At 32.2% G+C, this 26,509-nt stretch overlaps 2 protein-coding genes and 2 long non-coding RNA genes across 8 annotated transcripts; 2 read left to right on the top strand and 2 right to left on the bottom strand.

Annotated features, from left to right (window-relative positions):
- Window positions 1-991: 991 nt before the first annotated feature.
- Window positions 992-3,257, bottom strand: LOC134248587 (uncharacterized). Its single transcript, XR_009988076.1, has 2 exons — window positions 2,912-3,257; window positions 992-1,390 (listed from the first exon to the last, which is right to left on the bottom strand). It is a non-coding gene; the product is annotated as an uncharacterized LOC134248587 (long non-coding RNA).
- Window positions 3,258-6,186: 2,929 nt separating this feature from the next.
- Window positions 6,187-9,330, top strand: LOC134248583 (uncharacterized). The gene is made up of 3 exons (XR_009988074.1): window positions 6,187-6,230; window positions 8,092-8,311; window positions 8,533-9,330. It is a non-coding gene; the product is annotated as an uncharacterized LOC134248583 (long non-coding RNA).
- Window positions 9,331-17,342: 8,012 nt separating this feature from the next.
- On the top strand, window positions 17,343-24,860 carry LOC134248588 (uncharacterized). Of its 5 annotated transcripts, none has more exons than XM_062731005.1 (16): window positions 17,343-17,633; window positions 17,843-17,920; window positions 18,288-18,516; window positions 19,581-19,697; window positions 19,984-20,041; window positions 20,147-20,250; window positions 20,498-20,569; window positions 20,807-20,852; window positions 20,951-20,991; window positions 21,891-21,933; window positions 22,108-22,133; window positions 22,620-22,686; window positions 22,833-22,858; window positions 23,048-23,095; window positions 23,783-23,850; window positions 24,051-24,860. In XM_062731005.1, exons 2-15 carry the CDS (start codon window positions 17,867-17,869, stop codon window positions 23,818-23,820), a joined length of 969 nt encoding a protein of 322 aa, XP_062586989.1. In that variant the 5' UTR covers window positions 17,343-17,633; window positions 17,843-17,866; the 3' UTR covers window positions 23,821-23,850; window positions 24,051-24,860. The 5 variants fall into 5 exon arrangements, 4 of the variants coding, with proteins under 4 accessions (XP_062586989.1, XP_062586988.1, XP_062586987.1 ...); XM_062731004.1 differs by having other exon boundaries at window positions 17,347-17,633; window positions 17,785-17,920; XM_062731003.1 differs by having other exon boundaries at window positions 17,349-17,633; window positions 18,282-18,516.
- LOC134248590 (uncharacterized) lies at window positions 23,992-26,509 on the bottom strand. Its single transcript, XM_062731006.1, has 5 exons — window positions 26,132-26,509; window positions 25,998-26,023; window positions 25,612-25,740; window positions 24,978-25,112; window positions 23,992-24,755 (listed from the first exon to the last, which is right to left on the bottom strand). The coding sequence occupies exons 1-5, from the start codon at window positions 26,239-26,241 to the stop codon at window positions 23,992-23,994; spliced, it is 1,164 nt and encodes a 387-aa protein (XP_062586990.1). The 5' UTR covers window positions 26,242-26,509.

Genomic DNA, 26,509 nt, shown 5'->3' on the forward strand with positions numbered 1-26,509 from the left:
ATGTGATGTTGTATACAACAATAGGTAAAATCAAAATATTTCTGCATTAGTTAAGAGGAAGTCTTTTCGTGGCCTCTTGTTTGTAAACAACGCGCGGCATTGTGGGAAATGGGAAGGTACTAAAGACCTGATATACTAAAAACCTTATTTGACCTGATTCAAAATCGTCAGTAAAAATTCCAAACAAACGAATTTTTGTATATCATTTTGCATCATAGTCATAAAGTATTTAAATAAGTCATTTGAAGTACTCAATATTGTCATTTAATCTAAAATAAAAACATCAGGTAAATATCAGGTCTCTCGTATATCCGGTTATTAGTGTGTCCCAAAAGTCGGACACATGTTTACAAGGTATCACACCGGTAATTGTTTTCACTATATAATTCTATATAGAATAAAAAATCGTTAAAAATCAGGTATTTGTTTACATGAAAAAATATTTAGCAGAAGGTGTTAAACATTACCTGTCACATTAGCTGACACCAAAAAACAGGGTACCCACACGGCATTTTCGGACTTTTTCCATCTGCAAACAGGGCTACCCTCAAATCCACGTGTTTTCACTGTGTTTATAAACACCTCGAGTGCACTACAGGAAGTAGCCTCCTATGCCATGAAAAAAATAGTTCCTGTCCAAAACCTTTATTTATTCACAAAGTACATAAAATTTACTAGGCACAGGTACCAAAGTTGTAAAAGTGGCATGGAAGAAAATAGAAAAACGCCTCAAAAGAAAAGAAAATTAATTCTATATATATGGACCTACATTTGACTAAGTTCATTTTGATTGGTCAATTACCGGTGTGATACCTTGAAGGACCTTTGAAGGTGTTCGATTTTTTTCCATTTTTGCACCTGAGATTCATGAAATAATTGTCCCCAACATCCCTAAGTCTGGTGATCTAAATCCCCTTATTTCTGAAGATATGAAGCATTTATCTCCCTTACTCCAGAGCAGTCAAGAACAACACACACAGCACTCTGGAAGCAGTTTTTTGTGCATCTTTTGAAGCAGAATTTCACCATTAAAAGAATAAGCTTGGCAACCAATTTTTTATCCGTGGAGAGTATATGCTTTGTTCTTCACCACAAACAGAAAAGAGTTTACAAGTCTAAGACCATTATGTAATTATTACATAACAAAGTTGCATTTTCCCCTTCAAAGAATGAACAAAAATACAGAAATTGTTAAATACTGGGTTGATAATGAACACTGTATCTGGTCAATTTATGTTCCAAATAAAGCCTAGGTATGTGTCTACAAGCTGCTGTGCAGAAGTTTATCTAAATGCTGTGTTGTAACTCAGGGCAGTCAAAATGATATCAGCATCTAGGGAGGTTCTTCACAGCTCCCACACTCCATTAAACTGGCTTTGATGATAAGAACCTGGAGACAACAATTCAGATGTAATTTATTGTTGTGATTTATGCAACTGGCTTTCTCTTAAGGCACAAATTAGCCATGAAATTTCAATTTAACATGCATAATTATTCTCTTTTCATGGATTTATTCAGGAATTCCAAAGGTGTTTAATGAATTTCCATGATTTATGCAAGATTATATCTTTTTGTTTCAACAAATTTACATAAAAAAATGAACATTTAGATTTTAAAATTTAAATATTAAACATTTTAATGAGTTTGAACACTTTTCTATGAGACAAAATGCATCACAGAGACCGGTTATAGGACGTACATCCTCCATGATTCTTTGAGGTGGGTGGGTGTACCAAAACTGTTGATAAAATTTATAGGAAGTGATCTGAGAAGAAATGTGCACCTTATTAGCTGACTTATAGTTATTCTGATATTTCAGTTATGTAAATATGCCAAATTTCTTCATCAGTTAAATTTGGAATTTATTAATATTTCAGTACAATGATATACTTAGTAGATCATGCTCATATAAGCATCACTGACTGAGACTTAATTCAAAAGTGACAGTCAACACCTACATATAAATGAAAAAATAACAAAAAACAGTCTCCGACAAACTGAAAAAACATGAATGTCAGCTGCGAAAGCATAAATAAAGTCCTTAGAACCACAAAAGGCATGCCATGCTGCTAAGTGACATTCTGCACTACATGTATGATGCATGGTTAGAACTCAGAATAAGTATTATCATGCAGACCTTGACAGTATTTCAGGATTTTTTGGTCATAACCTTCCTTACTTTGATAAATTCTTAATGAATTTTACTAATGTATCTTATGTATTAAGTTTATTAGACAGATCTGACTCATTTCATTATTTCTGTTCTTCCAATGCAGTAATGTATGTATCACTGGAGGTCTGAATAAATTAAAATAAATCATGTTTCTGTAGAAATTATCATTCTGTGAAAACATTTTTACTTGTTTACATTTTATCGCAGTTGTCGCTTATGCTAAAAATTCATTCGCAAACCTAGAATTAGTCTATTCTTGAAAAATCAGCTTTAACACCCTTTACCGCAAAGTCTGTAGACACTATAATTGACTGCGGTCAGCTGGTGCAAATAATGTTAAGTCATATAAAATGAAAAAACAATATTCTCTGACTTCTTTCCACATTTTAGATGCATAATGCTACCTTTTTAGTCATATTTGAAAGTATTGAGTGTAAAATATGACCTATTGTTAATTTTTAAACAGAAATCTGTGAAAAATAATGTAAATTCTAATTCTAATTTTAATATTTTGTTTTTTTAAACAAAAAGTTAATAAAATCACATATTTTGTTGAAATATGCGTTTTAAAAATGAAAAATGTCTTTAATAAGGATTAAAATGATTTTTCACAATCACCTTCAAGGTATCACACCGGTAATTGTTTTCACTATATAATTCTATATAGAATAAAAAATCGTTAAAAATCAGGTATTTGTTTACATGAAAAAATATTTAGCAGAAGGTGTTAAACATTACCTGTCACATTAGCTGACACCAAAAAACAGGGTACCCACACGGCATTTTCGGACTTTTTCCATCTGCAAACAGGGCTACCCTCAAATCCACGTGTTTTCACTGTGTTTATAAACACCTCGAGTGCACTACAGGAAGTAGCCTCCTATGCCATGAAAAAAATAGTTCCTGTCCAAAACCTTTATTTATTCACAAAGTACATAAAATTTACTAGGCACAGGTACCAAAGTTGTAAAAGTGGCATGGAAGAAAATAGAAAAACGCCTCAAAAGAAAAGAAAATTAATTCTATATATATGGACCTACATTTGACTAAGTTCATTTTGATTGGTCAATTACCGGTGTGATACCTTACAAACTGAAAGTTGGAAATACTTATCGTTACTTATCGTTGGTTTCCAATTCAGGCTCCCTAAGGATCCTCTTCATTGGACTCCCTATATCCTACTTCAGTTTTAGTATTACTCACTACGTGACTTCCGGATATTGTAGCCTTATAGTCATATAAAATGTCTTGATTTTCCCAGTGTTTATCCAAACGTTGCTTGAAAGAATTAGTAGTCTTCGCACTTATAACATCCTCTGGTAGACTGTTCCAGATCTTAGCAGCTCTCAGGGTGAAGTTATATTTTCTGATATCTAATCTGGCTCTCTGGATTAATAGTTGCTTGGAATTCCCCCTTGCAGTTTCTCTCCCTACATGATCTCTCCTAAATTTCACAAAGTTGGCTGCTTTTGTGTCATATTTTCCACTCGTAATTTTATATATCTCTATCATATCTCCTCTGTGTCTTCTATAGCTGAGTGTTGGTAGTTTGAGCTTCTTCAGTCTCTCAGAATAGGTAAGATCTGACATTCCAGGTATCTGCTTTGTTGCCCTTCTTTGCACTCCCTCCACCATCTCAATATATTTAGTTTTGTATGGGAACCAGACTGAGCTTGCATAGTCCAAGTGTGTTCGAACCAGAGATTTATAGAGCGGAATGAATGTATTTTCATCTAAATGTTGAAATATCCTTCTAATCATGGCAAATGTCGAGTTGGCTTTCTTTACTTTCTCGCATATGTGTTTCTCAAAGGTTAAATTTTCGTCGATGATTACTCCTATGTCCTTTTCTTCCTGAACACGCTCTAAAGATTCTCCTAATAACTTGTATGTCACCTCTTGTGAAGACTTTTTTCCTATATGCATATATTTACACTTTTCAGGATGGAATTTCAACAACCAAGTGTTGCTCCACTGAGCGAGTTTTTCAAGATCTCTTTGCAGTGTTTCCTGGTCTCCATTTTCTTTCACAATTTTAAAAATCTTTGTATCATCTGCGAAAAGGTATACCATTGACTCGACGATCTCTGGTAGGTCGTTTATGAATATTACAAACAATATCGGTCCTAAGACGGAGCCTTGTGGGATGCCGGATGTTACATCATGCCACTCGGAACTTCTCCCATTCACTGTAACCTGTTGTTTTCTATCCCTTAGGTAGTCTTGGATCCACTGAATAGTTTCAAGTCCTATTCCATATGCTTTCAGCTTGCTGATAAGACGTCTATGAGGAACTGTATCAAATGCTTTCTGATAGTCCATATATATACAATCTATGGTATGTCCCTGATCTAATGCCTCCGTCCATTCATCTAAGACTCTGAGTAATTGTAGTGCGGTTGACCTCCCTCCCATGAAACCATACTGCCTTGTTGTAAATAGATCATTCCTTATGAAGTGTTCAGTGATCTGATCCCGCATTACCTTTTCCATTGTTTTACACACAACTGATGTGAGGCTCACAGGTCTATAATTTCCTGCTAAGGACTTGTTCCCTTTCTTGTAAATAGCACTTATTCTGGCTTTTTTCCACTCCATTGGAACCCTTCTTTCCTCCAATGATCTATTGAATATCATAGTTAGTGGTACCGACAGTTCCTCATGTAGTTCCTTCAAAAACCTTGGATGAAAATTGTCTAATCCTGGAGATTTGTCCACCTTAAGTTCTCTGAGTATTTTCTTAACAGTTTCTTCCTTTATGTAACGTTGTTCCCATTGAATTTGGATGTTTCTGGCTTTAAGTTGTGGTACTTCACCATCTGGTTCTTTGGTAAAAACACTACTAAAAAAATCCGCTAAAATGTTAGCTTTTGTTTCATCATCATCCGTTTTTTCTGATTTTGGATCTCTAGGGTCGGTGCATAAATCTGCAATCCCTTGTCTGCTTTTACTCTTTGAGTTGATATACTGCCATATTCTCTTAGGATTACTCTTTGCTTCCTTTGCTAGATTTTTTTCGTATTTCTTCCTAGCCTTCCTTACTAGTTTCCCTGCTTTGTTTCGAGTACGATTATAGTTTCTTCTAACATCTGGATCTTTGTGTACCAGGTACTTGCGTGCCAAGGCATTCTTCTCTTTAATGACATTTAGAGTTTCTTTATCCAAGGGAATTTGCTGGTTTTTCTTCCTTCCAATTTCATAAGTAGGTACATACTTATTCTCTAGATCCTCCATCTTTCCACGAAATTTTGTCCATATTTCATCTATGTTTTCAGAGCCATTCTCCAAAATATGCCTCCAATTTATCTGCTTAATTTCACCCTTTAGTCCTACATAGTCAGCTTTGCTGTAACTTTTTCTCTTCTTCTTTGTTTTCTTGACATCCACTCTGCACACATAGCTGAATATGATGACACAGTGGTCACTTTTTCCAAGGGGACTTTGTAGTTCCATATCTACTACTGTGTCCGGGTCCTTGGTTAATATCAGGTCTAGCACATTTGGTGTATTAGTTCCCCTCCATCTCGTTGGTTTATTTACCATTTGGAATAAAAAGTTATCCTGTAAGCACTCAAGGAACTTCTGCTCTTCTGAATGAATGTTTGATGATGTCATCATCTCCCAATTAATTCCAGGGTAGTTAAAATCTCCCATCAGTAAATGGTGGGTAAAGTTTAGCTTTGATACTTCACTGATCAAGTTCCTTAAAGTTCTACCGGTTTCTTCCGAACTATCTGATGGTGATCTGTATATCACTCAAATCATGTGAAGTTGAGCATTTCTTACCACACAAGCCACAGGTCGTATGTAGACATGCACGCACATTTAATCTGCAGCTACGAAGTACTTTATCAATCCTCTGGAGCATTATTTTCAGAAGAATTATCCGATTTATAAATTTTTGTGTGAATTGTTTACGAGGAAATTCCGACTGTTAAATTAACAAGCTGAGCACTCTTGACTCTGGTTCGTGGTTCCCAGTGATAAATGTATCGAGAGATGAAAAAGTCGATGGTGACATTTTAAAGTTTGATTGGCATGGACTATCGGAATGAAGGTTAGAAATTTATTTTACCTAAAATTTAAATTACTATGGCAGCTTAGACAGCTGTTAGAGCATTAATATTTTTAAAAATACACAGACACGCCGATACATTATCTGTTTTAAGGCTCAGACGCTTTCTGTTAGCCTTTTAAAATCCCAACAGCTTTTTATTTTTTATTTAAATATATGTGAGCATTTAATTTCAACAAGACTCACTTTCAAAACAAAAAATTCAACACTCCACTATCCATCATAGTGATACTCTTATAGACCGTTTCACGGTAACTGCGGTACTGCTCTTTTGCAGGGCAAAATGATATAGTTTGGTGAAATATGACATATAAGTAATTGTTAAATATATGTCATTTAATTATCTCTCAACAAAAACTTTGCCAAACGTTATTATTTTGCCCTGCAAAAGAGCAATACCGCAGTGTCCATGGAGGGGTAATTTACACTACACTTAATAGAGAGGTTGAGATCTTAAACTTGTACGCGTACGTGTACTTGTATATATTTTGAAGTACACGTACACGTTTTTTTTTAATTTGTCTGTTGAGATTTTTATGACGTGTAACATGTACGTGTACACCGCGATCGGTGTCTCTGTTTCAACTATTTAGAAGGTTTTTTGTCGTCAGTTAGTAAACAAAACTTGATGAAAATAAGTGCTTGTGAAAGTAAACATCCTATATAATGCATAACAATCACATTTTCAAACTTAAATTGGCTAATTTTTATTATTAAAGCTACACGTTTTCACTTACGTGTAGATTCCATTCTACAAGTTTTAAGAACTTATTGCAATCTTGACGTCACTAAAATTGATGACGTAATACACACAGAATTTAGGTTATTACCCTACTAGACGTACCCGTACACGTACACGTTTGAAATCTCAACCTCTCTATTATTTGTTGAATATACACTGTAACAATATGTTGACGGTGTGACTGTTTGGGTGAGGGCAGATACTTATTCAGTTTTAATTTAGATCGGGCTTGTCAAACCGCACTTGATATTTGGTGCATTGATGCTCTGTACACAGGGGGAGTTTAATTCAAATTAGTTTTATTAATTCGAATTAATTTACTGCGAATTAAATTACTTTGCATTAGCTCCATGTGAACACAAAGGGAAGCTTATTCGAATTAAATTTTGAGGCATTTGTAATGGCAAAATTAATTCAAATGCTAGATGTTGGTGGTCAGCTTTAAGTACTTAATTGTGCTATTTTTGAGTGGATAGCTTTACTGACACTTGACTGTAGAAGTAAAATTTTTATTCGCATTTATTTAATTCGCATTAGATGTCATGTTAACACAGTTTGATTCCCATTAGTTTGATTCACATTAGTTTACTTTGCAATCATTTACTGCGAATTAAACTCTCCATGTGAACAGGGCACTAGACTTTGAAGTCACACGATGTCGTGGTGTAAGTTAGGCCTGACATTACCTGTAAGTCTAAATCTTGAATAGTGCTGACTTTAATGAAGAATTTTTTCCCCCACTATTTATCTGCAATTTATCCATTAAATCAAGGTGAATTTATTTTTTGGAAACTTTTGATCAATTCTTGCAAGAATGTAGCTTAAAGAATCAAAGCACTGTGGGTCCAAAGTTACTGCGGAAAAGAAATTGTGTGGATCAATAAGCAAGTGATAATTTTCTCTTCACCAAGGCGTTGTCATGAGAGCTTGCATTATGAGCAGCGCTTCGTGCTGCTGTCTGTACTTGCTATAAATAGCTGTTCAAACAAAGTCTTTAGTATTAAAATTTATTGACAAAAAATTGCACAAATGTTGCTCAGTTAAATCGCAAAAGAAATTTGTTAAAACAATTGTAATAATAGAAAGTTTGCTTATTTTTAGATGACTGCAGGAATGGTTTGTTTGATTATTGGCCTATCAAACATTTTCCAGTCATTTGATGATGCCACCACTTGGGATAGTAAGCTGCAAATACAGACTTGTACTCAGCACTTATTGCCTTTGAGAAGTAAGGGATCCTTTTGACACTGAATCTCGGTGTATGCGGTCTCATTGGAGTAACCCGTCTGAAGCATTTAGCAATGGGATTGGAACCTGTGATGTAAGAATCAGCTTCTTTGATTGGTAATGTTATTTGAGAATTTTCACTCCTTCACTCATTTAGAGGTGTTAATATATACCGGTAAATAGTTTTTATTTAGACCTTTATTTGGAACTCAGTGACATTGTCCTAACATGTACTATGAGGTTTTTAAGGTCTCATTCACTTCAAATGCTGGGTGCATGGTTAAGTAACATTACTGCATCATGTTTTTGTCTTAGGTTTGATGCAGTGAATAATCAAAGTACTCAGAAGTACTGAAAGCTGGGCTCATTTACAGGGTAATGAACAAAGACCGTGATGAGAGTTTAAAAACAAATTCAGACATTGAGAGGATATGTTATCCACAAAAATATCTCTATGGCATATATATAGTATTAAAAAGTTTTAAAATTAAATAAAATTATTATAGAATTTAACAGCAAAAAATATTCATCACATGTATCGTTTGAGGCGGTTTCAGGGATTTATATACCAACAGAAGTAAATAAACACTAATGCAGCAAGATTAATTAAGGTCAAACGATTATGCACTGATGTGTCCTCAGCTGAGAATTTGCATCAAAGCGTACATCAAGTAATTAATGATGTTTACCGCATTTGTGTTAGACTGACAATACAACCTTTATTTATAGAATATGGCGCACACATCCATAGTGATGAAAACCTTTTGCATATTTTAAACAAATAATTAATTGAAGAAGACTGTAGAAAGTACATTATTATAATTATTTTTTGACAATTTCTGATAACTTTGAAAATTTAATTCTGTAATCAGTGTTTGTATTGCCTCAAATTTGATTGCGCAAATGTACTATATTTTAATGTGTAAATTTGATTAAGCATCAGTGATGAAGCAGCATTTCCTGTTGAACTTCGTAGCAATGAGTCCGGCTAGAAATCAAGCTAAACTTCAGGATTATATAAAGGGAATGCCCTACCACTAGGCTACCATTTTTAAGACAAAGATGTATTTTGGTTATATAGGAAAAAATGCTTTGGCAAACACTTATAATGAATAGAAGCTTATAGAAAATATCATTTTATTCCTTGTCTTTTTAGAACATATGGAAATCTAAAAAAAAAATGATTTACATGTACCCTGGTACATGTACTTTTACAAAAAAACATGGCTAGTTGGTTATGAAAATTATGGTGTCCAGATAAGGCTAATTGTAAAAGTGCTTCAGCATGTTTAGGAACAATGTGCTAACACAGGCTAAGGCAACTTAAAATAACATGCACTTGTGCTGACACAAAATATGCTGCCATGCCAACACAGCTTTACACAATCTATTACATGTAATCTTGACTGTGTGGTGTAAAAGCCTGCTGCAACATTGTTACAATGCACAAGTACATTGTCATTGTGTTGTCATAAACACACTAGACCATCGTCATAAGTGTTGTAGCACATTTTTACTTCATGCTACCTTGTAAGTGTCTTAAACTGGCCAGAATGTTGTCATAAACTTTGTATAGCATGGTGTTATAAAGGAGCTAGAGCTGCATTTTTACTTTGCGCTAGCTCATCGTTCCTTATGCGATAGTGTTTTGGGACTTTTGTTACTTCATTAGCACACTGTGCCTAATGTATCACCTTTACAAATAGATTTATCTTGACACATAAAAATCATAACCAAATACCCCTACCATCTTTCTGACTGATTAATCATTTAACAACTGTTAACCATTACCATTCCTAATAATTTTTTAAATGAACAAGTATCGTACATTTCCTTTATTTGAAATCATGAAAATGTTTTATTTTAAAACATCCTCAAATGACTGCTTGTTAACCTATATTCATAAATTATTATAGAGTAGTTTTACAAGTAATACACATGCAGAAAAAGTGATAGTATCTTTGAATTCAGTTTGATGGTTTATCTTATTTTATAAGTTGCACTTTCTAAAAAAAAAAATCAATGAAAAATTTCAAATTCTTTTTATAGGTGTGACTGTGACTGTCATCTGAGTACTGAAATTTGCTGCCACGCATGATCCTGATTTGCCAGAAGAGCATCTGTTTGGAGATCAGATGACAAAGTATAAACAGCGTAATGAAATTGAAACTGTCATGTGAAACAGTCTCAGTTTAGGAAGATGACTTTAAATATAGCATATTCGAATTTTGATTTGAGAAAAAGACATAAATCCACAATTTGACAAATATGAATATATCAACTGCTTTCAGTTTTTCAAGAGAAATAGATTTTGTTACAGAATCTATATGTTTAGTTTGGAATAAATGTTCTTTTTAAATGTGTCAGATCTTGCATGTTTACATAGACCTGTATTAAGGTCTTCCATTTCTAAGGGAAGGCATACCAGTGTTAATGGTTAAGATGATAAAGCTCTGTCTTCAGCAGCAAAAGATATTATATATGTATTTTTACAGTATTATGGAAGGAAAGTTACTATCTTGGCACAAACAACTACACCATTAACATATGTGCATTTTTCAGCACAAAGGACATGTGCATGTTGTTTCAAACATAAGATCAAAGAGATGTCCAATTATATTTAAAAGTCAACAAAGTACTAAATCTGTATACAGTTTAACTCATATGAGCTAATGCTGTAGTAATTTTTTTTTAAATAAAAGTCACCCATTATCATCTTTGAATAAATTCATCAAAATTTCATGTTCTTCTCAGAACCACAGGCACAGGACAATTTAAGTTAAACTTGGCACAGAGCATTCTTTAGTGTAGGGGAATAAAATTCATATGAAGGGCAGTGCTTTTATAAAGAGATCTCTTTGTTGAATGTCCTGTTCAGAGAACTTTTCTACACTCTTATTGAGATACCAGCATTTGCCAGTGGAGGTCTGCACAAAACATCCCTTTGTTTTTCTCGTAAAAGTATTGGTCTCTTTCTGACCTGACAAAAAATGGAGATAGTTTATCAGGAACACATTGGGGCTATTATAATACTATCTAATTATACTGTGTAAATGTTTTTAAAGCATTTTTTTAGCTGATGATATATCAAAACACTGATATATCCGTAGCATAAAACACTTCACTAATATGATTGCATCATAGGTGATAGTATATGTCTACGAGTCAAAATATGAGGATGTATAAATTTTGTAGGTACAGTTGCAATGGTGTTGGAGAGATTACCTTTGGATTATTTATCTTTGTTTATCCTTGTGCTCACTCCAGAATCAGACTTTAAGAAAGAGTTTTTGCTGTTTGAGTCAAAGAAATAAAGAATGGTAGGAAAGTTGACATTTGAACATTTCACTTTTTGCTTATTGCTAAGATTTGGAAGACCCACTCGTTGCTTTGCAACGAGCTTTGCTCTAGTTATTATTATTATTGTTTTTTTTCTTACCGATTTTGTGTGCACGATTTCTCGGAAACGGCTCGTTCGATTTTGATGAAACTTTCAGGACTGATAGAACATTAAACAAACCTGATATATATTTTTTTGTTTTGATGACATCACTTCCGGTTTTGAGATTTCCGCGATTTAGTGATTTTTAAGGGTCATTGTCCATCATTTTTCTCGAAAATGCCTTAAGACAGAAACATGAAAGATTTTCAGCGATGATAGAGCAATGTGTGCTCTTTTGTCACACACCACTGTTTTTTTTCCGGAAGTGCCGCACGTCGGCGCTCGCTATGGCTCGAAAAAAGACCTATTGGGAATTTAGAAATTTTTAACACATTTTTTGCAATATCTTTTTACACGTTAATATTTTGTAAAGACATATAGAACAAAAGTTGTGAAGAATGTCACGATCTTTCGAAAGATATCAACGAAAAGGGGCTGGCCTCTACAATAAAGGGCCAAAAGGGGCCGAAAGTTTTTCCTTTATATCTCAAAAAGTATTGAGAATTTGTAATACGTCAAAGAAGCAAAGTTGTTCTAAATATCAAGCTTTATCGAATGGCGTCGTCGAAATACGTCCGGCGATGTCACTTCCGGTCAAACCGGAAGTAGTCCAAAATTGCATATTTTTGCTGTTCTTGACAGGTTTTTGGGTAACATATGTCACTGGAAGCTTAAATCTTAATTTTCCGTCCGTCGACGTCACTTCCGGTCAAACCGGAAGTAGCTAAAAATGGCTTAATATTGCATTAATTCATAAAGATTTGGAAGACTAAGCCATTTTTGGACTTCATTACTCTTTTTTTTTTTAAAAATGAAAGTAACAGGTGCCGTCCGGTCAAACAGGACGGAAGACCTACTCGTTGCTTTGCAACGAGCTCGGCTCTAGTTATTATTATTATTCTTTTTTTTCTTCTTTGTTCTCCGGTACTTTTTTTGTCCGCGAGTGTTCTCAGAAACTGTTCACCCAACTAAGTTAAAACCTTTTTAGGGTTAATAGGTGTCAAGTGTAGGTGTGCACAACGAAGGTCATTTTGCGCGCATACGCATGCACGTGCATGCGCGTGAAGTGAGTGAAATGACTGATATACTTATTATAGCCATAACTTTTACATTTTTTATTGAAATGCTTTGAAACTCATTCTATAAGGATATATTAATAGTCTAGATAATATGACATGGTCAAATTAGCACGAACTCACGTGCATGCACGTGCGCTTCCCTCTGATTGGCTGAAACAAAGATTTCAATATCTCTTTTGTTTTTTGACGAAATGCTTTGAAATTTTAAACATAGTCATGCATTAGGATATACTACAATATAATATATAGCAGGTATCATGAAAACACGCGCATGCACGTGCGCTGCAATTTGATTGGCTTAAACTTTAAATGGGTATAACTCCTTTGATTTTCAACCAAACAGGATGGGATTTAGAACATAGATAGACATAGTGGATTCCTACAAAAAGGTAAGGTCATCATGCACATGCATGCACGTGCATGCACGTGAGATGGGTAAAATCAAAAATACATTTGATGAAGCGTATTTTTTAATACTTTTGGATTAAATGCTTTATTATTTTATTATATTAATGTATATAGATAATGTAGACAAGAGAATATGGTCATTACGCATATGCATTTACATGTGCACGCGTGCAAATGCTAAAATTTGAATATACTCGGTATACTTCAGGGAAACGTTGTTAAAGTGTAAAATGCATATAGAGTTTGTCATTTTTAATGAAGCTTAAAGGGAGTATGGCACCAAAAGGGAGTTGGGGAGCGTTTGGGGAACATCTGTAACGGTTCCCGTTACAATTAGCCCTAGTTAAATATATATCTTCACTCTCCTGTAAAGCAGTATAGGTTTTATGCCATTATTTTGGAATAAAAACTCATGTAGAGTTCGGAAAATGCAATATAAATAAATATTTTAAAAGAATTATTGAATAGTATACATCCAAAATGTAATGACTGTTTTTAGAAAATTCAAAAGATTCTTTTATATTTTTCCAGATTAATTGAATGTCTAACTAAAGTCTACACTGATAACTCCTACCAATTTATAGCAAGCAGAACAATTATCTATAATGGTGAAATATTAAAAGCAATTATTTTTTGCTAATTATAATTTCCTGATAATGATTTATTTACATAAACAAGAAGTCCGTGTGTTTACTGTAAACCTGGGCCCTAACAACAATACAAACTGATTGTTGGTACTGGAAACTATTAAAGCACTAATTAAGTGAACAAATAAATAAATTACTCTAATAGATACACTCTTCACACCTTTAAGGTAATCCAAGAGGAGTGTTTTGTTTTTTGTTTTTTTAATTTTTTACAAACTTGATTCAATTTCTAATAAAACTTGCCAGGTTTTTCTCTCTTTTTAATGCATGTATACTTAAAAACGAATATTCGAATCATAAATTTATATTCGAATATCAACTCATCGAATGAATATTCGAATATTCGAATATTCGTTGACATCCCTATCAATATCTAATTGCTAATTCACAATCTGAAATTGTGACTGTGTTTATCTTAGTTTTGATTCATGCAGACTATCTCATATTTCGAATGAACAGTTTTGTTATAATCTTAATCAAGATTGGGTAAGTAACTGCTGTTAAGCAAAGGTTCCAGAATCAGAACAAATTCAATAGGAGCCAAAGCGTTTGGATAAATGAGGCTCCACTGTATACAAAAATGGCATTCGGATATCAATAGTTCATTTAAAGGTATAGTGTAAAAGCTATTTAAAACAAATTTTAAGAGTGAAAATTATTTAAGTATATTGCCATTAAATGTATAAAAATACTTGTCAAATTCCGTACTACAAATCACCGATTACCAGTTGAGTTGGGAAGATGGGCATGTAAAACATTTTAAAATGAAAGATTAATATGTACACTTTGTAATGCTAAAACATGTTGCTGACGAATAAATCAATTTTAAACTTGAATGTCCCTTATTGTCAAACATTAGGAAAAAGTAAATTAAACTATATATACTTACTTAACTAGACCAAATATTCTTAAATTTTCTCAACTGATGACAAAACAAAATGCTTAGACATTAAAAAACTCTATGTTTATTTTAAAAATGTATGATTTAATCTGTCCTCCATGATTTTTCCACCTCATTTATTTCATGATTACATGTACATGTCATGTGTGGGTGTGAGGGTGTGTGCGTGTGTTTGTTTTCTTTCTCCCCCATTTCATTCCCTTATTATGTATAATTATCATTTACTTATACCCCAGACCTGAACATATATGCTGTAAATTATTTTTCATTGTCCTAATGAACCATGCATTTCAAGTCGTTTTGATTGAATAAATTAATTTGAACTTAAATATCCTCTCTTATGATTTACGTAAATAAATTTCACCTTAATGTTTTAATAGAATACACTGTTTTAGTTGTAAATCGCTTTGAAATTGGTGAAAAATAAGCAATATTTGTCGTTTTTGTGTATATAAACATATGTTCTCCCGTGAAACACAAAAGAAATTGTAAAATCACGGTCCATATCAGCCGTAAAATGGAATTTTTTTCACAGGGTTTGGGGTATTTAAAAGATATTTTCCGTTTTCTGTTGATTTTCTATAGTGAAATTAACACAGCTTTTCCAGAATTATGGAGCTATCTCTCTTTATTTTACTAAATAAATTTTTAAGAAAATTCATTTTAATATTTTTAAAAATATATGTATTTTTTTAAATCATTCGGAAATGTAATGTATAACATTTGAAAATTGACTTGAAGGAAGTCAGGAGAACATTACTATTGTTCGCAGTTCCTAACTTCGGAAAGTTCCGTTCAAATGATCCGTTGACCTAATAAAGGCTTGGTGTAAAATGCGGAGGATGGAGTCTCCACAAAACTCCAAAATGGAGGGCCAGAGATTGCAAGGGGTGGAGCCTCTTGTGTTAGATGATGCAGGAGGTGGAGCATAGTGCTTGTCGTAAATTTAGCACGTGCTTATTAGATCTGTCATCTCATTTTCTGATACTCCGTGAGAATGTGTTAGAGTGTTACATTACCCAAACAATTAAAAAAAATAATTTCATTGAAGTTGAGTGAATGAAAGTCAGTTATATCTCCCAACCTGGTTTTGTGATGACCATTTGACAGTATCTGATGACATTTGTTTATAAAGTCCATAAAATACTATATGAGAAACAAAGAAACAGGAAACAGTGATAAAAAAATAATGAACACCACATTTCAACGACTGGAACAGCTTTGCTGAATATTTAATTTTTAACGATAACAGAGACTGACTGAAACAGAATAGCATCAAAATTATTATCTTTTGGTGATATCATATACAGATATATATAAATAGACTGATATGTATATAAAGGTGTCAATGACTATCGGCCTCATTACAAAACACCTATTACCATCTGAAATCTGATTGCTGTCGTAGACACTGTCCGATTTTGGAAATGTGCCGTGATGTCATTATTCACTCAGAAATATTATCTCATTTTAGAAAAATTAAAAATAATTAAATAATAGATTCAGTAAATGAACTGATTGTTTTATTAGAGAACTCTGGCCATTAACTGTTTTTATTTTATTTTATTTTTTTGCTCTAAAAAGAATAAGAAACAAGCAATATGATAAAGAGACAACAAAATGAGAATCGAAATGACCTATAGATATGAGAAACAAATGAGGGGCATGCAGCCCGTGCTTGTGATTTAAATTTTGTTTTGCGATATCACAGATGCTAAGTGCAATGGAAACTGTCTGAGTCACACTGCTATCTCGCAGTAACCCATGAGGTCTTGACAGATTTTATAAGTATAGGTATCAAATATCTGAAGGGCCAAATGTTAAAATTGCTAAGGGCTAGATTACCTAAACTTCTAGGGAAAGATGACAAAAATTGTCCCCTCATTTGTTGTTGATATAATTGAAAGTCATGTTACCTTTTTTTTTGCTAAATTTCATTTTCAGTTGTCATTTAATTGTATCTTCTTTTTGTGGTTTACACATACAGAAGCTTTTGTAGCTTTTACAGCAATGTGAAATATACTTTTTAATTGTTGATAATTTGCAGACAAAGTGATCTGCGATATCTTATGCATGACATAATTACATGTATCTGCAATAAAATTTTTGGGACATACCAGTATCTAGACTCAGTAATTAATTCTGACAGGAACTTTTTATCACTGATGGAGAGCACTACAAGCAACCCAGTTGTATCTAGCTTCTAAAATGATTGAAAGATAAAACGGGCAAATGTAAAATTAAAATAAAAATTGACACAAGAGGCTCCACCCCTTGCACTCTCTGACCCTCTATTTTGGAGTTTTGTGGCGACTCCATCCTCCGCATTTTACACCAAGCCCCTAATAAAGAGTTAAATGCGGGTGTAACGGGGCAACAGGATGTGCTTAATTACTCTCCAGGTACTTGAACCACCTCTGGGATTTTCAGGGGTCCGTGTTTCATTCATTTTTCACATACATGTATTTTTTTTTGTATAGCACGGTCCTAGCTTACAGCTTCAACAGTGAAAACGTAAAAGTTATATATGATCGTAATTTTATTACTATAATTCAAAAGAATAAAATATTTAATTTTTCTGTTCCATTATTTGCCGTTGTCTTTTTAGTCTGTTAAGTTGTGCTTGTCCCTTATACAAATTGAGTATATGCCGGTAGGTTCCGGAACACTTCAAGCTTATATCCGCATTTATCTATGTTTTTTAAAAAGCACTTGATCTTTGAGACTAGCCGTATATCTGATGCATTCATAGCGGTCATTGCTGGAGGAAAGGATAAAGAAACATTAATGTGCGATTGTGAATGTTGTACCGCAAAATCTGCCAACCAAAATTGTTAAAAAGTAGTATATTTAATTAGATTTTGCAATAGGAATAACAAATATAATACATGTACGCCATTTTACAACAGGAGTAGCGCTTCCTTTGATTTTTCTGCGATGTAAGTAACTTTTAACTGTTTAACCAGTAACATAAATTATTAGCATTTTATCTGTGAATAATTAGTAAGAATGTGCATGTATTATATGTTTAATATACAAAGATTTTACTATAATTGTCAACAGATCTTGTATATAATACATTCATTCTAGATATCGACCGCGGTGTTTTGACTGGCATTCAAATGTGACCTACATTGATTGTTTACAGACTTTTAAGTAGGGAAACCCGTGAATGACTCTACACTATCAACTAGCTTTGGTTTCAACTGTATTGTTCACCCTCAAGGTAATAAACCAAACAAATATATGAATGCAATAATGCTTGGTCTAAAAAAAACCACAGTCTTTATATTTACATTATTTCAATGCCAAATTCCAACAAATATTAACCGCTGATTACAAAAACTATTGATGATCTTACATGTTAAATAAAAAAAAAAAACACATCGGAATGATTGCATGTGTTGCAAATTAAATGCAAAAATATTTTTAACAAAAAAGTTAAAATTATTAAACATGAAATTGAATTCAAGCTAGAAAAAAAAAAAAAACATGTTTATAGTACATATAATTTACAAAGAACGATACTTTCTTTTAGCTAACGTATAATACTTCTGTTTTTAATATTTTCATTATGTAAATTCTAGATAAAGACCTGTTATCCCAAACAATGCATCGAATCATTTCCAACGATAAAAGAAGTGAAACAATGTCCGATGACAGAGGAAGCATGGCAGAATGCTGCCAAGAAGAAAAGATGTGATGCACTTGCAAATCTACAGACCTGTGTCCCTGAGCCTGGGAGGTTCGTGTACCATTGTCTAGTGAATCAGTGGGAAAATGGGACGGTGGAAGTCTGTGCTCCAATATGGATTCTTACTGGTAATACCACAAATTATATCAGCAGCAGGGGTTGTACTTAAACATTATTTTTTCTTATTATTTTTTATTTTCTTATTATTTTCTTTTTATTTCTTTTTTATGTTCTTATTATGAATGACATGTCATGAATTTTCTATCTTAAATTCTTTATGAAAGGAACATTATTTATAGGGGGCATTTATTTAAATTTAATATAAAATTTAAAAAACTAACAAAGTTCAACGTCCAGGAGCATTGTGATTATTATTGCTAAGTATTTCTATATACCGGTACAAAGAATGGCAATTGATATGATTAAACAGTCTAATCTATTGAATGAGTATGTATTAATTTCTGAGAAATATTGTCATGTACATTGTTAATTTCTATATTGAGGTACATGTAGTAAAGTTTTTTTTTCTATAAGAATAACCTTACATGCGTCTTTAACCAATCCAGGATAAATTTTGTATTATACATGTAAATGTGCACTATAACAGTTTTCCATAGATAATAAGATACTGTAAGACCACATGGAACTATCGAACACAATGACTGAATTTTGTGAATGATACACGTATATCATTGTCTGACATCATTACAAGACTCAGAGTATAAAAAATACTATCTTATATACTTTCATATAGGTAAAACGACATTGTAGACAATAACAGTCACACTGTTTTGTTTTGAACAACTTTTATTGACAACATGTCAAAAGGATTAAACTCAAATACCAAAAACTTAGATAGTTCTCTCCTATAAAATGCTATATAACTGGAGAAAAAAATACTTTGAGTAAAAAGATACATATCTTGTAATGACTATAATGTAATGACGAGAACACTCTATCACTTTTTACATGATCTCATGCCCTCTAGAGTAATGTGTTTTGGGATACACGATTATTAGAACAAGTGTGAAATATATATACGATGCTTTCTTCAATTTTTAAAAAAATACTGAGCAATGGAATACTGACTTACTAAAATTATTTAGGATTCTCTACGTACTGTAATACTGTTGTCTTCCATATTATAATTACATGTGCAAAATGTTACTACATGTATTTTACATGATAACAGGATATTGCGGGTACTATGATACAGAAATTGGCAAAATTGTCAACGATGTAAAGAAAGACTGCACAACGGATGATGACCCCTGCCCACCTAGATACAATTCCTCCGAGTCTTTCAAATGTGAGTGTTTATTATTTTTATGTATTATAAAAAAATATAAAAAATTATTTTTATGTTGTAAACATTACGAAAAACATTCAGATTTCAATCTGTAATTGAATCATTAATGCATATGAAAAAAATTACAAACTTACTTTCAAAAAACAGAAAGCTGAAATATTTAAATTTGGGTCTTGTGAGAGATTAAGAGCATGAAAATTTTGCTTTCTTCCAAAAAAGATATTGTATTAAAACATTATTAATTCTAAAAAAATCATAAACAAAATGATCAGGATTTCTTTTTCAGATTCCAAATGCTTTGATGTGAAGAGGAGAAAAGAAAATACAGTCCAGGGCTGCAAAAGGTAGTTTGATATATCTGCCTTCAGAGTTTTATTTTATGGATATGATACTTTATTAAGACAATCAAATGCTTATTTCAGCTCAACACAATCAAATGCTTATTTCAGCTCAACAGATTCACACAATGAGTGGATGATTGTAGCAATTATCCTTGCTATAGGTTCCTGTATAGTGATCGCTGTTATATGCTGGTGGTCAAGAAGAACATCTGGTATGCAGAAATATAATTATATATTTTCATTGTCTTCGTCTTTATTAATTATAGAGACGTTAGCAAGAATATCATCTTTTTTCAGGAAATTTTGTATTTCTAAATCATGAAAAAAGGTTTCTATTTGAAAACGAAAAATCTTAACTTGAAAAAAAATGTTTGAAAAAGATGCTATTTAATTTAAAAAATCAAAATCAAAATAAAAAAATACAATTTTTTTTTACCGTTGTTCATTTTTTTTTAAAAGACCAAAATTCACAAGGACAAGTTCGAGTTAATGGCGAAGAGGCTTTACGTTTGACCAATGAACCATCCGATGGTAAGTTACAAAAACAACTTTTATTGAATACTAATATAACGCAAATATTGATCGTAAAATTATAACTTCTTGTTAAGGAATTTATGTTTTAAAAAAGTATGATATCTTCCTATTGATAAATGACACTCCACAAAATTCAATGTGATGTAGATATCAATCAGAGAAAAAAAGAATATAGCAGAAGGGACTAAAGCAATTGAATGTTTTCTAAATGATTATCATTTATATTCATTTCAGCCAGTGCAGCTGTTTCAACCAAAGAGGACATAATTGAAGAAAAACGGTTAGAGTTCACACAATAACTATTTAGTATTCTTCTCTAAGTTTATAAAATGTTATCAAGAAATATATTTCTAATGTACTTCTAAACTTTCTTTTTAGGACAAGTGGTGACATAACACCAATTGCGTTCTATGGCAACGGTAAGGATGTTGACTAATAAAAATGGAATAATCATGCTAGCATAAAAATGCCATTTTTCGTATGATATATCATAATGAGAAAAAAAAGAATCTGACCTCTTCCTTCTCAAACAAGTAATTGTTAGACAACATTTAATTGCACATTTTGCTAATTCTGACATTTGCACCAGGTTTTTAAACCTAGTATAATGATACAAAAGTACATGACTTTTCTCAGTTTCTTAATTCTTTTTCTCTTTTAGTAATGAGAATAACTTTAAATATTAACAAAAAGGAAATACATTAAGTTTTTACATTTAAGTATAATTTTTATTATGTAACTTCGAAACTTAATGAACAAAAACTTCGAAGATGAAGAAAATACAGTAATCAATCTGAAAAAAAAAATTAAAAACAATTAAAGTATATTCAAGTCATTGCATAAGAAAGATATGGATTGAACACAAATAATGAACTTTTTTCTTTTGGTGACCTTGAACTTGCCAAAATGACCATGGGTCAAGCAAAACTGCAAACAGAACATAAACTTTGATCCTCAGAAATTCCAAAGGCTAAGGTGCGTAAACATCCCCTGTTGAACGGGCACACATGCATTGAATCCTCTGTATTTATTTAATTAGTTAATTTCCTTAAGCTAGAACATCCGCAGTCAAATTTAGCATAAAACCCAATCAATTTATCCGAAACACTTCAGGCAAAATGCAACCCAGTGATAAGTTAACCATTGATAAACAAGGCCAATTCAACCTCAATTTAACGGAGAGATATTGTAAAGGAAATTTACAAATATTTTTTATAAACAGTTATTAGATTTGACCATTTCCTGGAAATAATAGTATATATTTTAGAGATATTGACTAGGCATTACATTGTATAAGATACTTCTCTCTCTTTTTCAGAATTTGTGTACAGAGCAACACCAGCGAAACATGTATATAGCAGGTAGGGTCATTTCTTAAGATAACAGTACCAAGAGTTACCTTTCTTTGATTCTAATCTTTGATAACTTTGTCTTTTTTTTCTTTACATACATGTTAAGAACATACGAGGAATTTCATTTTCTCAATCCTGTTCATTGTAAAAGACTAGCTTAATGCTCTCTTTTACTTTTTCTAGTGGAAGTTCAAGTCATATACATTCGGGTAAGCTTGTCCCTCTATCATTTTTTTTTTAATTTTAGTCTGATGTTTTGTTAATACTTCCTTAGCAGATGATTCTTAATTGACTTAAACTATTTATTCATTTTGATTATATTGTCAATATGATTAATTATACAAGATATATTAAAAGTATGACTTAAATATGCATAAATTTGCAGAATTTTTTTTTTTGTTAAGAGGAGAGTTTTTTTAACATCACTTCAAGAAATTTTCACTCATTTTAAGACTTCAGAACTTGCTTATATAAGGAGCCTTCTCAACATTTAAAATTACAATTCAGCTGTTCATGGAGTAAGGGATCTCTTTCATGCCATAATCTACTGCGACATTAAACCTCGGTGATACGATCTCATCCGATTGACAAAAAAAATCTACGACCGAAAAGGGAATTTGAACTCGCGATGTTAGATATTTCTAAAACATACTATAGCAAATGAAAAGAACTTTTATGTCCCTTCCTTGTTTTAGACCTTCTTGACACCGCTACTTCAGATGGAATGGAAACGGATAAGGGCGACAATGCGCTTTCAGAAAGGTAGCGTGTTTTTCAAACTTTTATACGTGTAAGAATTTTACATAATTTCTCAACACTCTAATGAATGCTTTATAATCTATAGCAAACAAATTCTTTTTTTATGAAAACGGAGACATTCAATATTGTATTGGTTTTTAATATTTAAGCTATCCTCGGATGCCAGATTCCTACAGTGAGTAACCATACCAAACTGAATAATTTCTGACGTCATATACAATTAATATCTTGTTCAATGTTTTGATCAAAAGAAACACATTCGATTTAAAATTGAAAAGAACTTGAAAACCATGGAAACTTCTACTTTTATCTTCCTGAGATCAGCTTGTAAGTCTTCAATTTTCTCAATATTTTTAATTTTCAGGTTCAAAAAGGAGACGAAGAAGAAGAAAGAAAAATAAACATCATATAGGTACATGTAACACATAGTTCTACAGAACATGCAATAAAATAAAAACATTGCCTTTTAAAAATAAAAATGAATGGATACACAGGTGTATCTAAATATTAATTTGTAAAATATCAGTTCACTGAGATATGGCTGACATGTAGCACTATTAATTAAGGAATCACTTTAAATGCTGAAATTAAATCTTTATATATTTGATTATCAAGTCAAGTTTTTAGGTATGAAAATGCTTGTGTTTCAAAATTTCCGAAAACCTCTTACATTTCACTCTCTAATTTAAAAAAAAACATATTAAATGATAAATCGTATAGTAAAATAGATTATGCATAAAATATATTTTTATTGATTCTTTAAATGCGGTACATATGGATAACACAAAGGGCCCGCATAATGACTGTTAACAAATAGATATTATTGTAATTTTCCCTTTAAATATGGAAAATCTGGAATTATAAAACAAAAATAATTAATGATTGTCGTCAATCTAATAATACAAGGAAACTAAAATAATCATACTTTTTATTCCATACAAGATCAAATCAAATGAGCGCATTGTTTTATATCTGTTGCCAAAAATCTCCAATAGATTCAGAGATGGGAATAGAATATTCTTTAATCCTTAACATCATAACAAAATTGTTTTGTTTCTTAAGAAAAGTCGTTTAATTAATTTGTTTTTAATAATTTCAGACGATTTTCGTGTGAAGGGTAAAGGAGGTAAACAATGAGGAAATGCCTATACTTCTATCCAAGAGAAGGTTTGCTTACTTTGTGAATTTAAACACTTCAATCAGTTGTATCAAAAAATGAAAATGTATTCTTTTAATTTATAAACCATGCACAATATAGTTTTAAAAGAGAACAAAACCGTGCACTGTATATATTTTCGTAGAAACCATTTAAACTACGGTTAAATATTCGTTATTGTCATCATGTAGTCTTTGACGTCCTCTTTCAGGAGGACAAGGACGCTGATAACCATCACAGTCAGTGTTGCCATCGATTTCACTAGTAGGCTGCTCACATTTAGGCATGAGAAGTGTTGATGACTGACTGTTCTGTTGGAGATATCTGTCTTCTTGTGAATTCGATGAATCTTCCTCGTCGTTTTCAATGGTTTCGTACGGATTTGCCTCAGTTTGTTGATGTTTGTCATCGGACGTTGTGCTTGACTCAGGGACAGACAATCCAATTAAATTTTTATCATATTCAAGTGCTTGTATTGGTTCGTAATATACAGGAATGTTTCGATTCCTTACAAAGTCATTTACAACGACTCTTCTTCTTTTCCGACATTTATTTATTGCATAAATGGCAGCTACCGTTACAAATACTATAAACCCTATTGCAAGAATTAGGTAAAGCGGATCATTGATAAGTAATTGATCAGTAAAATTGCTAGGGAATCGCACATTACTGAATCTTCCCGTGGATGCAGTAGACTGTGAAGAAGAGTTGTAAGATTTAGATACTGTTATATTCCTAAATGATGCCGTTGCGGTGAATCTTTCATTTGGATAATTACTGGTAGAATATGTTAAGACTGTAATACGCTGTGTTCCTGTATTAACATGAGAAGTAGTAGATTGAAATGGTGTGTGATTTACGGTGGTCATGTGCCTAGCCCCTGCAGTTGTTTCTCTAGTTGTGGTTTTGTAAATTTCTGAAAAAGATAAGATATAAATACAAAAAAAAAAAGTTTTCCAATCTACTTATTTTTCTTGTGAACATTTTGTTACATTTGTTTAATATTAAAAAAATACTTTTCTTTTTTCCTCATACTTCATGATAAGCCTTGAAAGCATATTGAGATAAATATACGTATAATGACGACTTTCTACAAATAGAACGTATGTCAAGGAAGTAATTGTTATAGTATTATTACTTGAAATGTGTTTGCATCCGGTTTTCCTGTCACAGAACTGTTCTTCACACAAACAAAATAATTGGCAATTGACACCATAACTTGGATATCTGCATTCATAAACGCAGTTTACTCCAAAATAACCGGGTTGACATTCTGAAACTCATAAATGGAAAAGAAATGCGTCTGCTTTTTAACTTGATAATTGTGAGCTTCTTTTCCTAAAACTCTGTTTAATTAAAGATATGTATGTGTATATATCAATACCAGAATGAAAATATTTAAAGCAATATGAGTTGCATTTTGAAAATTTTATTCAGCTGTTAAAATGTGTTTTGTGATAATTTTGTATGTAAGTTAAATCTCTAGTAATCAACTTGATTAAAAAGTACAGAAGAAAGACTTCTATATACAACCCAAAATACAGTTTTTTTAATATAAGAAATCATTATTGTACAGGACGACAGTTATGTAATATTGATTCAATCAATGCTTAAAAATAGTTCTTCCATCACAAATATGAGCAACAGAAGCTTATTAACGTTTTTTCTGTCATTGTTGTAGTTATTTACAATTTTGAAACAAAAAAAATCTTACATGAACGATGCAGCTCATATTGCTTTAAATATCTCCATGCAAGGTTTGTGGCGTTTACCTTTCGAACAGCCTGAGACCACGTGACAGACTGATTGATCACATTCACAGACATTTTGACATCCCTTGCCATAACTTGGGTACCTGCAAGTGTGTGAGCAATGTTCTCCTACGAACCCAGGGAGGCATTCTAAAAGAAAAAAAAATTCAATTGTCTACCATAAAATTGATTTAATTAAATAGATTTTATAAGGTTATTTTTGACACAAATGATAGTACAATCAAATGAGTCACAGTTTTGTATATGTAATAGGAAACAAACTACCAATTATCTTTTTGAAATGATGCCCGGATTGAAACAGAAATACGTCTTTTATTTCAAACTGTAGCTGATAAAAATTGTTTAAGCCAGGCAATATTTCAAGCATTATGAAAGAAAATTCCAACCTTTACATTTTCCACTCTGTGCATATCTACAAAAAGATATATGAATTATTGCTAATGATATTGAATACTTTTATAGTTGAGGCAAGGGTAAAATATCTGACGTTGTGAGACAAAAGGCAGAAAGCAAATCTTACTCAATGCAGTTCTTAATGGAACAAATCACAATCTTCAACGTAACACAAACTATGTACAAGAAAAGGGACATCTGCGACTGCTTCATTTTTGATGAGCAATTATCAAACATCGATTTCCTGTGTATCTATTGAGTTATCTTTTTTATAGAAAAAGGAGTGCCTGCCACAAATTTTTCAATTGCTTTAATCAAACAGGAAGTCCATTCTCTTGATAATTAAAGTTTATGAGTTCAATAGTCATGGTATTTATAATTCATTTTAAATTATAGTACAATTACACTGTAGAATATTAATATACATGTATCGTCTCGTTATCTTTTTATCTTCCTTTCATCAATATTGCATGTATAATCAACAACAATATAAAAATATATACAA

Source organism: Saccostrea cucullata, unplaced genomic scaffold (genome assembly GCF_032062105.1).
Source record: "Saccostrea cucullata isolate Sc308-1 unplaced genomic scaffold, CSIRO_AGI_Scuc_v1 ctg2094, whole genome shotgun sequence".
NCBI classification, from domain to species: Eukaryota; Metazoa; Mollusca; class Bivalvia; order Ostreida; family Ostreidae; genus Saccostrea; species Saccostrea cuccullata.